The sequence below is a fragment of the Apium graveolens genome, chromosome 3, assembly GCF_009905375.1.
Source record: "Apium graveolens cultivar Ventura chromosome 3, ASM990537v1, whole genome shotgun sequence".
Taxonomy (NCBI): Eukaryota; Viridiplantae; Streptophyta; class Magnoliopsida; order Apiales; family Apiaceae; genus Apium; species Apium graveolens.
The window spans coordinates 143,633,488-143,647,793 of record NC_133649.1 but is presented as its reverse complement, the minus strand read 5'-3'; the positions used below and the strand labels follow the sequence as shown (position 1 = coordinate 143,647,793).

The following is a 14,306-nucleotide window of genomic DNA, read 5'->3' as shown; positions in this document are numbered from 1 at the left end:
CTTACTCAATATATTTTATATTAATAATTAAATAATCAATAAAATATATTCAGAGTATGATTAAAATAATTCTTACTCAATATATTTTATATTAATAATTAAATAATCAATATAAATAATTAAACTTGTAATAGAAAAGAAAAATATAAGAGTTCCCACTAGCACTAGGCCACACAAACATTCCACTTATACTAGTAGTTGTAAACAACACTAACACAAGATGCTATATAAACTCAATATTTTTCTTTTACAATACCAATGTGGGGCAAAATCCCCATAACCCATTTCAAACAAACAACTTTGTCTCAATATATTCATGGATTCCATTAAGAAAATATCTTAGATCCAAATACGAAAGTTTAAGTCCTCATGTCAAGAAACAACCTCCAAGTGTTAGTTTCCGGAAATCATATCAAGAACATATATAAAATATGTCTCAGGCTTTCCATTTTGTAACATTTATTCCTAAAAAAATGGAACTGAGGAGATTGTGAAATGCAAGATTATTAGATAATGGAGGTGAGATACAACAGACATTGTTCATTTAAATTTTCGGATTTTGACAGTTTACATATCATTTGTTTCCAACACTTAAAATACATGAAAGTAATACAGAAACTGCCCCAGGAAAAATCTACAGATTTGCCAGCAGGGAATAAGAACCATATCTGAATCAACCGACTTCTTAAAGAAACACCAGCTCCACAAGATCTATTTTCTCTTCCACGTCAGTGCCACCCAATTTCCTGTATCAATAAAAAAAAAAAACTAAAACATGTGAGGTCCTCTATCCTTCCATTTGTTTATTGCATTTGTTTAGTAGTAGTCTAGTTCATCATGTTTTCTTTTGTTTGCCTGTTGATAATATTGCCCTGCTGTACTCTTAATTACAATTTCTTTTTTATTAAGTTTAACTTAAAAGAACTAAAAAATTTATCTAATGCAGAACAACATTTTATCTAGTGCTACCAGTGTCTACTTTGTCAATTGAAAAATACAGTAACTCAGGTTTATTATTTACCAAGTAGAATTGTATAGTCTGTTTCTTCGACATTGTTGTAACTCAGGTTTTAACATACTCCATGCCATTGCGCTTCCTTTTATTAGACTTTGAAAAGAAGCATATAGAAGCCCAGGATTTTTTCTCCTTGACAGGTGGTGCCTTGACATCCATCTTCGCGGCGAGTTCAGCCATGTACTGAACAACAGCCTGAAAAATAGAAAGTTTTAATCAGCATTTTTTTTAATTAGTAACAATTTGTAAAAAAACCATGATTGAAACTGTTACCTGAGCCCCCATGTCAGTAACACTTCTTGGTGGCTCTTCCAGAGGGTTCCCATCCACATTTAACATGCGTAATTTTGACAGCATCTTAAAAGATTCGGGAAGGACTCTTATCTGGTTATTGCTCATATTCAACTCTTCTAGCATTTCAAGATTTCCTATGGACCTTGGCAAGTACTGTAGATCTGCAAAGTTGTTGCTTATGTCCATCTTGACTATAGTGGTAGCAAAACACAGGCTCTCCGGCACGGAGCTTACCTCATTGAAACTTATATCAAGCTCCTTCAAGTTTGCTAGAGATGCCATTGTAGTAGGCAATTTACTAATATTATTATAGCGCACAGACAATACTTCAAGAGATTCAATGCGTCCGACAGCTTCAGGAAGGGCTTTAAGCCGATTATAATCTGCACGGACCTCCTTAAGAGAGGAACATTGAGCAATAGTATGGGGAAGTTCCTCGATATTGTTTGTCTCAATATTCAAACTCTTGAGGCTAATAAGTGATCCGATTGATTCAGGAAGCAAAGGAAGAAGATTCGAGCTTAAATCAAGATCCTGAAGTCTAACCAATTTACCAATGGTTGCAGGCAATGATGTCAACTGATTGCCCCTCAAATCAAGAAAAACCAGACTATGAATATCTCCAATTGTCTCCGGAACTTCAACCAGCTTGTTGGAGTGCAAATCTAACTTTGTCAAAGAAGAGAGCCCTCCTATCGTCGATGGTAAAGCCCCAATCCTATTTTCTGACAAATCCAATGTGATCAAACTAGATAGCTTACCAATTGAATCCGGGAGCCATTCAATTTGTTCCATCAATTTACCCTGAAGATTAACTTCTCGTGTCCCCTTCTTCGCGGATACTTCAATTAAACTAGCAAGCTTAATAAGACTCAATTTTTCCCCATCTTGACCTATACAAAACCGAAAAGGGAAACATCATTTAACTCTAAAATTCCAATCAACACACACTAGTGCTAATACAGTACAATACTATTTATCTCAATAACACGTTTTAAACACAAAAAATCCACAAACAGAACAAAATTCAAGTAAAAAGATAACATTAACATACCTGAACTCTTGACTGATCTTAAAGTAGAATCGACAATCTGAGGACTTATAACATCCCCAGATCGCCGTGCACCGACAATTCCATCACTCGAAAACGTGCTCTTAGCCTTCTTCACATAACTATCATCCCTAGTAAACAACTCTGAAGAAGCTTTCACAGCATCCTTCTCATAAAACAAACCTGACGACACCGTCTTCACCCCTGTATTCGCCACATTCAACGAAGAATCATACAAACCACTAGTCGAATTAGACCTCATTGGTGAAGCAACACAACTGGAAGCTCTCTGAATCATATCATCAAAAGCTTGATGAAAATTCTCGAGATCCAAAAGCCTAACAGCATCTCTTCGCTGTTCTTTACTTCGAAAAATGACTAAATTCTTCTGCATCTCTTGTAAAATCAAGAAGAGCTCATCAGGAACATCAGGACTCTTGGTTTGTTTAGCAATGGCATCAAATCTTGATTCATCATCAGCTTCCACGTTGCGAATCAATGTTGTTGCAGCTTCAACTTCTTCAATTCCAGGTCTTTGAGGTAGAGATTTGTGAATTCTCGTAATCTCAGCAACTACTTCTTCGGTTAATTTTGGAGATGGTATATCCATTTTCAATTATTTTGTGAATAATAATATGCTTGACAATAATATGTGAAACAAAAAATGTGTAACATAAAGCTTATAAGTAGTATGTGTTGTTGATGTTCTGTAAGGAACTGGATGGATTGTGTTTGAAAAGTGACAATGCATGAACTGAACACAGCTGGTTTTTATTTATGTTTATGTAGAGATTTTTAATTTTAGTTATGACTGTAGATATGTAATTTGATAAACTACATGTATAAATAAATAAAGAGTGTGAAAGTAAATGTACTGAATCACATGCAATAATTTTACTGCTTTATTACTGATCGGTTATCTTATCTGAGGAAGATAAAGACTCTGGCTCTTGACTCTGGTTATCATATTTCCATGCATACCCCTCTGGTGCTTATATAATTACATATTTACCACTCCGCCGTTTCTGGGGTCCTTGGAGTGGGACCATGTCCACTTGTGGACCGTCCTAGTGCATGTATATACAGAAAAATAGTATTTGTTGATTATATACGAAAAAATGTACAAAATTTATTAAAACTCCGGCAATGTGACAGTACTAACTAGAAATGTGTACATGCCTTCTTTTGTTAATTAAATACTTCAAAGCACCCATCTTATTTTTGATAAATATTCAAATCTTGGACATGGTGAGGTTAAACAAGGCAGAGAGTGTTGGGGTGTTTAAAGGGCTTTTTGTGTGTGCGAGTATGGTTCCTAGAGTTTCATTAAGATTAGCTTTGTTAATTTTATGTAAAAATTAGGGAGGCCGGCCATGAGACAAAAGCAAAGGAAAATAATGGGAGATAGCATCATAGCTTTCATAGGATGCAAATGTGAAGGATGGATAGGAAAAGCAGAAAAGGCAGATGAAATGTAATGCAGGAGCAACCAAAGGAGGCCTGCAAGGCTGCAACTTCCGAAACATCAAATAAGTAGAATAAATCATTCTGCACAGCCAATTGACCAGTATGTCTGTATATCAATTCCTTTAAAAATTTACCTGCTGTATGTCTGTATATCAATTACATTCACTAGTTGGGATAATAATATGATATATAACTATATAAGAAACTTCCCCTCTACTTAATTCATATGGAATGAACCTTTAATTACAAAATATTAACATGACAAAATATGGAGTAGCTAAGATAAAGTCTAGCATTGAAAACATCCTCTAGTCATTTTAGTAGACCCTAATTATTTCATCGGATGCTTCGGTCCACTCTGGACTTGCTAGCTCTTGATCCTCTACTTCCTCCTCTTGTGGACTGAGAAAAGGCGTTGGTGGCATGACAACAAGTTCGACTTCTCCTTCTAGCACTTCAATGATCTTGTTCATCGAGGGACGCTTACTAAAGCCCATCATTTCCACAATATTTACATGATGAATCCTTCTGATTGTTGCAACTTTATTTATAAATTCTTGCCCTGAAGCCTTGGACTTGCCCATAATCTTTGCAGCGACAATAAGAACACTACGCAACTTTCCTTTATAGACAGTACCGAAGCCTCCCTCACCCAATTTGTCTTGGAAACCATTAGTAATCTTTTTAATATCAGAGAAATTGTATCTTATGGGCATGAGACTTTTTTTTTGACCTTGTAAGAAATCTTCAATGCTGTCATACATTGACCAGTGCCTTCTCTTTAACTTGTATACCAACAATGCAAGCAGAAACGGGATTCCACACAAAAATCTTATACCAAGACACTTGCCTATAATTTGCTCCAAACAAAAATCACGAATGAGGTCCTTACATATGAATTGTTGAATGAGGTGCCGCCCACACACAAACTTGGGAATGAAATATAACATCTGATATTGTGTATATGATAGATGCAAATCATATGTGGACAATCAGGTTAAGCTTAATTTTCAGAGTGATAAACTATGTAGTGTTCAGATTGAGGAATATTGTGACTGCAACAATTTGGTGAATCAGTTCTCCTTCAAATTATCATGTATAATATAATTTATCAGTACTGATCAGAACTTACACAAATCTAGAGTTTCAGTTGAACTTGAATATAGTTCATCCATCAAATTTCAGATGTTGGACAAATATATGTAGTCAGAAAAGAATGATTAAATTGAGCTGAATAGTGTTATATTGAACCATCATCTTACATATTACTGTCACACTAGATTGAAGCTTTTAAGTTAAAATGCAGGGTGACTCGCTAGCATACATGAAATGCAGGGTGAGGGGTTGACTTATATCTTATCTGAGGCCATTACGTTAAACTGTTAAAGTAATACAATCAGACCATACCTGCGTACTTAATTATAGGTGGAAACATGTTATCTGCGGCTGGAGAAAGAAAGAGAAAAAGATTTCAGTAATATATTAGTTCATTTTTTCGGAAAACACATTAACTCGAACCGGTTTCGTAGCACCGTGCAGTTGAGTGAATAAACTTTAAGTATCAATCAACTTACCAACAATATACCCAGAAATGTGTCTCAAGAGGTTGTGTATGCCTGCATCACCTATGTATCATACATAATCGTTAAACCTTATACCTAATCATCCAAGAAGACTATGTGTCATATCATATTAGTCTTGTTCAAACTAATTCTTTCAATATCACACAATTCAGGGAAACCTTACAAGATAACTGTTGCCGGGTTCACATTTACAAAGTTAAATATAATTGAAAATAGATTTAATAACTGAGATTGATAGGCCACAATATAATTCGGCTCAAATAGGACTCCAAAAACGCAAGAGAAATGAGTCCAGATTAAATATGGATCATATGACTCTAGATGACAGTGGACCCGAGGACGTTGTGTCCGTATAGCGCTAGTGGACCCCGGGGCGTTGCGTTCCTCAAGATGCCTTGTCACTTCAGGATATTCCCTTTCTATCATGGCTCACACGTTCCCACAATTAGGTCCCCACGGGGTATAACGCTCCAAGCACACGCCATCATACTCCAGGCACATGCCAACCCCATTTCGGCACACTATGACTTGAACACGTATTCCAATCAGGATGTCCACCTGCCTCGACTCCAGAATCTTTCAACGATTAGGATCCAAGGTATCAACCCCTAACCCTAATTGGAAGCCTATAAAAGGCTCCAAAAAAGAGGGTTTGAGGGGGGACATTCATTATTCACCTACACATATACACACATCACATATATTTGAGTAATTCTTATTTTACCCTTCTTCTCCAAAATCCCATCTTATTCTTACGTCGGAGGTGCCGCGGGGCCGTCACCCCTCAGGAGCCCTACCTACAGTTATGGTTAGGAGCCCTACCTACAGTTAAACCTCTACTCTCTCACATTCCCGCATTAATTGAGTCAAAATCTAGGTGGGATTAAAAGTGGATCAAGGGTAAAATTTGGAGTTATTCTCATAACATGTATGATTAGGACTTGATATCAGATGCAATAACTGGCTTTTCTTAGTGAGAAACTTACTTTTTTTGTGAGGACTGGCTGCACACGTAAGTATTAGACTCATAATCAGCCACGCAATATTCCAAAGCACAAACAGAGCAGAAGATTGATTCCCATGACACATTAACTCCATAAGCCATAACCTCACTATATAAGTTTCTATGATCTGCCTCATTAGTTATCAAGACTTTATTACAGTTATGTAAACGCGGCCAATGTGACCTTGCAACCATCTACTACTTCCGATAAACTTATAAGGCCAACAACAACATAAGAATATTCCCCATGACAGTAGTTTTTGTCCGAAGTTGATGTAGAATCATATGAATTTTTACTACTACTACTACTACAACCAGGAAAAGCATCACTAGTTGCATTATTTACATAAGGAGAATCCGAAGTTGCTCGAGCCAGACAATTCATAAATGTGAGGGGGATTTTACCATGAAAATCATCGGATGCACTAAAATCTGTTGGAATAAATTTATCAACCTGTGTATCAGTACTTAGCCTTGCTGTGTAGTTCTGGTAATTGATGTCCTCCACATAATACTTGTATGTCTCGTCACCATCGTTAGTCAGATACATAATGGCACGGTTGTCCAGGCAGTGGAGCTCAAGGCTGAGTCTACTATGATGATCACAATTCTTCTGAACATCACCGTTTAAGTAGAAAGGGCAGCTTATATTTGGGATGTTGCCGCAAGAAGTGAGATCTTCATTGCTGCTACCTGAAAATATAAATAACGTTGTTGATAATAATAGTAAAGCTACTTGCAATCAAGATTTCTCTAAGCCACCATACATTTCTTCTCCTCGTAGCATCTTTCTAATGAGTATACCTCAGTTTACGGAATAATTTTACACTTTTTTCTAATCATAAATTTTCCTTATCGATATCTAAACTCAATCCATCAAACAGTCATCAAGACTTAAAAGTCTTGCCTTGGACTCGTAAAATGAAATGACGCCTAGAAAACATGAAATGAATTATACTATTCGATAACTTTAGAGATGAAAGAGAAATACAAAACTTTATTAAAAATAAACTTAGAAGTTTATAATACATTTCTCACAATAATTACATAACATAAGCTAAAATTCCTAAATGCCCTTAATTATATCCTTAAGGGAGATTTTATCCACCCCTAATTCGGTCCTTACCGTTAGCTCTAGATATAGAAATAGATGATATCAGATGTATCTAAAATAAAGGAATATTACATATTTTAATGACTTGAACCGAAACTAAGTAATTATTTTAAATTATAGATTATTTAAGATATTTTAAATTGAATAGAATACTTAATGTAAAATTTATAACCGTCTTTTCTCTTCGGTTTCTAGATAATTTTACATAGAGAATACTTTTTAAATCATAATTATTTAGTGAGTTTCGCATGAGCCGTAAAATTATCAAAATCTGATTTTTAGAGAAATCAAATATCCAAATATTTGGTAGTTATAATCATGGGGATCAATGCAATAATGACCATTAGATCTTTAAATAAATAAATGATATCCGTTGGATTTAAAATAAAAAATATTTCATATTTTAATGATTTAAAACAAAACTTAGTAGGTATCATAAATTGCATAGATTATTTAATTAGATTTCCCAAATTAAATCGGATACTTCATGCCAAATTCTTAACTGTCTTTTTCTCTTCATTTTCAGTTTTCTGGAAATTTGTACATATATGATACTTTTTAAAATATCACTAAATTAAAAATTATTTAGTGAAATTCATGTGTATTTTTTAGCTCTCTACTAACCTACTTAAACTTTTTATTTATAACAGTCATTTTAACAAAAACTAAAAAATTAGAATCTTATTTATACCAAATTAATATCTAATATTCATAATTTCTTAAAAATTTAGAGCTATTATTCAACTTCAAGCATTTCAATAACTTTGTTTATTGAGGGACGGTGACTAGGTTTCAGCCGTATACACCACAGTGCCACTGTTATAATCTTTTTTAACAACTTGGTCTCTTCTGCAGTAGCATCTTCCATTTCAATCTCCTTCCCTTTATTTATTTGGTCATAAATCCAAGAGGGAAAGTAGAATTGGCTCAAGTGTTCCATACTTAATCAGCATTTTCTGGCTGCTGTCAGATTGACAGTACTATCATCTGTGGTATACAATTTTGCAAGCCCAAAATCCAAAAAATTTGGATTGAAGTCCACGTGGAGAAGAATGTTGTGAGGCTATATATCAAAATGCAAAATTCGCATGTCACATCCTTGGCGTAAATAGTCAATTCCAGCAGCTACTTTGTATGAAATATCATACATGTTTTGCATAACTCAAGGAGATAACCTGCTCCTCTTTTTCACGAGGGAAGATGTACTTCTCAAGAGATCCATTAGGCATGAACTCATAGATTAAATCTCGTTTAGAACCCTCAAAACAAAAACCCATCATTTGCACAACATGAACATGATGAATCCTTCCAATAGTAGCAACTTCGTTTATAAATTCTTGTGCAGAAACGGGATTCCGCACAAGAATCTTATACCAACGAACTTGCCTATTTTTTTTATTTCAAGCAAGAAATAATGGATGAGGTTCGTTCCATACACACACAAAATTCAAGTTTCAGTGGTGATGGAAGTGCTAATAGAATTAAACTTACCTGTGTACTTGGCTATATGTGGAATCCGACCTGCGGGTGACAAAAAACCCAAATGAAAATTAGACAGAGATGTCACTTGAAGGTTTTTCTATTGCGTGCTCATGGCACACAATAACAACTTAGGCAGCTAATTCTGAATGTTTTTTTTTTCTCAATAATTATGATGGGTGTCCTGTATGCACAAAAATCTTCACCAACATAACTTAACCAAAGTCATAAAAAATCAGACTGTGCATTTTTCTGCGGTGTTCCCCTGAACACACAATAACAATCAAGAAATGTTATTGGCGTGTTAGAAATGGACCCATAATCTAGAGGTGCAAGAGATTGTGGATTTTCTTGTGTAGTTGTAACTCTGACTGTGGAATTTAGGTAATTGATGTCCTCCACATAGTACTTGTATGTGTCATTAGAACGATCCTGATAATGAATTTTAACCAAATACATGATTGTACGGTTGTCCACGCAGTGGAGCTCCTGACTAAAGGGGCTATAACGACGGCAGTTCTGATGAAGATAGCCATTTAAGTAGAAAGGGCAGCTTATATTACAGATTGTACCACAAGAACGGTTCTGGTCGCTGCTGCTTGAGTACATAAAGAAAGTTGATGACAGAACTAGTAGCAACTCAAGTAGATATGTAGAATATCCAAGAAACCATATTCTTCCTCTCACTCCTCATCTCACCCAAAACCCCTGCTCAGAATTACCGATTTTTAATACTACTTTTAAGCGCAATAACTCGATCTATTTTTATTAAAGCATCTCCAACCGTTAGTATAATGGTTGGCTAAAATAAAATTAAACAAAAATTTGTGTGACGCCCAAAATGGGGTCTAAATTGGGGAGCCACTTCTCTTGATTATCCACATTATCGCAATTAAATATACAACCCCTTTACACCACAAGGATCTTAAACAGGTTATGGTATGAAACAAGTTACAATTACTAACGAACAATATAAAATTCAACATAGCTTACTCCCAGCTATTATTCTTGTGTCCCCTACCTGAGCTGGTATAACAACTCCAACAGTACGAAGTGGATCACTATTAATATTCTTAGCAACCTTGCCTAAGCCTGACCATCTTCTTCATACTTAACTGGGTTAGATAAATAACATAGTGAGCTACAAAACCTCAGCAAGTAACTAAGCTAAACAAAAAGAGTAAACTATTTAACGGAATAAGATAAGGGACAAGGTTTGAAGAATCTTAAAAGAGGTTTCAAGACCAGGTTCATTTCAAGGTAGTTGTTCTACAACCATTACTTTATATAAATATTTCATTTTTCAAAATTTTCATAAAACTTTTCCTTTATCAAAATAATTTTTTTCAAAACAGTTTTTTTTATCAAAACTTTTCTTCCATTCATGAAATCATCTAATTTTCAAGAAAACAGTCCAATCATCTGGACATTTCTTTACATAAAACATTTTTACTCAATTGGAGTGTATGATGCTCTGGACTGCACGGGTGATCAGCCACGCACAATCCTCATACCGGACTTTATAGCCCCTTTAGACGTGAATAGGGTACCCAAAAGGCTATATATTCAGCCTTTCAAATGCCGGCCCTCACTGGTTTTCATAATGTGCCAGCCCTCACTAGTCTTCATAATGTGCCAGCCCTCACTAATCTTCATAATGGACCAGCGTCACTCGGTCACTTACACTTTCAATTAATGGAAATCCGTAAAAAGTAAATGGATATAAATCTTTCACTTTCAAAATGCTTTTCATTTTTAAAATCTTTACCATACATTTGAAATCATCGAGACTCTTTCAAGTCTGAAATCATTCTTAGTTTTACTTTAATAAACTTTGTCATATTGCAAGGGTAGGGTATACCAAAATAATCATTATTTAGAAAATCAAAGGTATTATCAACTTGAAAGAATTTGCATCTGAATTAAGGTATAACATTCAACAAGATGGAAAGAAAAAAGGGTACATCAATATACAAGGTTAATTAAAGGGTGATAGTAGGTATTCAATCATAATATCGATGCACAACATAGGAGGCAAGAGTTGAAATGTTACTTGCCTTATTCGTTTCCTTTCTTGTCCACATAACCTATTTTGCTGTCACCTAGTGGGGACTTTCCTTTCCTAAATCGAGCGTTCTCACTTTCCGAATCTACATGCATAAAAACACTATTTTAGTATCTTTATAATCAATCGTCGTTCATCTTGAACGTCTAAAACTATTCTACCTATACGATATCAATTTCCGACTCGTATTTATACATATTATCTTATCATACAAAACAGATAGGGCTCACATACTTTGAAATTTGGTTCGGTAATTACTTTCGAAGTACATATGGCCGTCGTTACAGAAAATTGGGTTATCAAACTCTTTTTGATAAAATATTTTACCACGATACGAAAAAAGTTTTCGTAAAGTATTTATAAATATATAATTATATTCTCGATTGGTATTCCCGATAATTACAGGATACGTTCCCGTATTTCCGAAATAATAATTTCTCCGAAATCGGGCAGTGTCTCTTCTATTTATCGGACTACCCGTCGAAACATAATCGACGCAATCCAATCACAATTCACAATCCAACTACGCAATTCACCATTCCAAATCTCCACCACAGCTTTAATAACTAAACCCAACTAATTTATGCCTCAAAAATAATTTTTCAGAATAATATTTTTATAATTGTAGGACTCAGAATAAATCATAACGGTCCACTGTCGGCTCGCCGAAGCTCATCGCCGACGGTGGCAGAACTCGTTGGTGCCCGATTAATTCGTGTTTCCAAACGAACTCCACTGATTTAACTTTAATAGATTCCTAAAAGCAATTATTTATTTCACGAATATTACTCAAATATTTCTTTCTGTAGAAAACAATTAAAACCGAATTAAACTAACAGAACCCAGACACACGCGCGTATGGACCACCTCGCCGGAAAAAAATCCGGCGGCAGCCAGAAAACAGAAATCAGGCAGCAACTCAGGGCATACGGAAAACAGACAGTAACAACACACATACACATATATACATATGTATATATATATTGTTAGGTTTCAAGCACATAAACGCAACGGAAACAATAATTAAAAATGTGAAAAATCAGAATTTTCGAAACCCACCGCGGAATCCATGCGAAAAATAGATATTTAATTCATAAATCAGATTGTTTACCTTAAAGAAGCTTTATAAAATGGTTGACTAATGGAGATCCAAAACTTGTTCAATCACCACGCATCCTGCTCTCGCGATGTACGCTCTATCGGTATCCACACGAATGCTTGAACTCAAGGATTGGATGTGTACTAGCACAAACTCGTTTCTTCTTGATCTCTCCATCTACTCTCTTGGTGGCTTGGGTTTTAGTAAAAGTTTTTTTTATACAAAATCAGCCACACAAGTGATATTATATAGAGAGTAGAAAAAGAATTATAACTCTTAACTAATTAGGAGTTATTATTAATTTGAAATTCCTATTTGTATAATAATTAAGTCACACTTAATTATTTAACAAATGAATTTTATAATTAATATTAGTAAATTCGAATATCAATATTTATCTAATTAATTAAGTCATACTTAGTTAATATTATAAATAATTTGAATTACTTTAATATAATTTAAAACCAATTTAAATTGAATAATCCTTCAAACATTCTTAGTGTGTGACCCTATAGGTTATTATTACGTTAGCAACAAATTTTAAATCTAATTTTAAATCGTAAACAATGAGCGGCATCTAGTAATACATCATTGCTACCCAAGTAATAATAATTGAATCGGTGATCGATTAAACCTTTTGTGAATAATGTATAATGTAATATAATCTCTTTAACCAAGTATTATAGATTAAATTAGAGGCATGTAATGTGTCATCCTCATCATAGTTTAATCCGAGTTTCCTTGATCAATGAGTAGACTATCATATCAAATCAATATTTGAGCGTGGCCACGCATTTCATAGTCTAGCTCACATAAGAGGCCAATAATATCACTCCTAAAATAGGAGGCTTAAATCCCATCTAGATCATTCATATTTCTCATACGATTCATAATATACCCAATGTCCACTTTTATCATTACCCGGTCAAGTATAACTTTTAATGAAATCAATGTATATTAATTCTCATATAGAAATATAATGACTTCAGGTCTAATGACCATTACATCATTATCACTGTGAGAATTATTTATGACACAATAGACATGTAGAATCTCACATTGGGCCTGTCCAGCACCATGTACATATACATCTGCCTGTGTTTTTGACTTTAGTATCACTATACCTATGATCAATGAGATGTGATCATCAGTCAACAAACACACCAGTCTCAATGCATTATTAATGTCCCTTAATAATAATACTCGACTAGGGACCTTTAGGAATATTGATACTATTCTCATAATCTCATTTCTAAGTCATGTACTTAGAGATATTGAATTGCATATCATATTCCAAGGACATTTATTAATCTACCATTTATATCACATTAAATTAAGAATTAATAAATTATAAAGAGAATAATCGATAGAACATAAATATTAATAATTCTAATATCTTAAACTAAAACATCATAGTGTTGTCTCTAGGGCACAAACACTAACAATCTCCCACTTGCACTAGAGCCAATCACCCATGTATCTAATACTCATGGAACTAGTATGACCATCGTACTTCTGCTGCGACAAAGCCTTAGTCAGTGAGTCAGCACCACTTTCATTACTATGCACTTTACATTTATATATCCTTAATCATTAATCTCATTAATAAGGCGATATTGACTAAGGACATGCCTAAACAGTCTTCATGGCTGTTTCAAAAAATATCAATATATTCGGCTTCCATAGAATCATCAATGTTCTTGCTGTGAACTATTCAAGCTAACATCAATTATATTTAGATAAAACACAAAACATACATAAACTCGTAATCATCCTTGTCTGTCCAAAAATTAGGTTCAGAAACTAGTATCAGTGTAACCCTTTACAACCAGTTCTCTATCTTCTCCATACACCAAAAATAAATCTTTAGTCCTCTTTAAGTACTTAAGATTATTCTTGAAAGCCATCCATGTCAGTTTTCTTCTTGAAACCCCACTTGCACCTTATAGGTTTTACCCCTTCGAGTGGATCAACTAAAGTCAATACTTTATTTTGATACATGGATTTCATCGCGGATTGTTTAGCCTCCATCCATCTCTCGGAGTCTGGACTATTCATAGCATCTTGGTGAAAGGAATATGTCCTAAGTCCAATCATGTATTAGGATTTAGGAATAACTTTTTATGTAATCTGTTT

At 34.5% G+C, this 14,306-nt stretch overlaps 2 protein-coding genes across 2 annotated transcripts; both read right to left on the bottom strand.

Moving 5' to 3' along the window:
• Positions 1-520: 520 nt before the first annotated feature.
• LOC141712807 (plant intracellular Ras-group-related LRR protein 4-like) lies at positions 521-3,168 on the bottom strand. Its single transcript, XM_074515881.1, has 4 exons — positions 2,364-3,168; positions 1,289-2,202; positions 1,022-1,210; positions 521-746 (listed from the first exon to the last, which is right to left on the bottom strand). The coding sequence occupies exons 1-3, from the start codon at positions 2,968-2,970 to the stop codon at positions 1,064-1,066; spliced, it is 1,668 nt and encodes a 555-aa protein (XP_074371982.1). The 5' UTR covers positions 2,971-3,168; the 3' UTR covers positions 521-746; positions 1,022-1,063.
• Positions 3,169-4,144: 976 nt separating this feature from the next.
• On the bottom strand, positions 4,145-8,395 carry LOC141714615 (uncharacterized). The gene is made up of 6 exons (XM_074518125.1): positions 8,332-8,395; positions 6,598-7,106; positions 6,397-6,541; positions 5,402-5,452; positions 5,235-5,273; positions 4,145-4,677 (listed from the first exon to the last, which is right to left on the bottom strand). The coding sequence occupies exons 1-6, from the start codon at positions 8,393-8,395 to the stop codon at positions 4,145-4,147; spliced, it is 1,341 nt and encodes a 446-aa protein (XP_074374226.1).
• Positions 8,396-14,306: the final 5,911 nt, after the last annotated feature.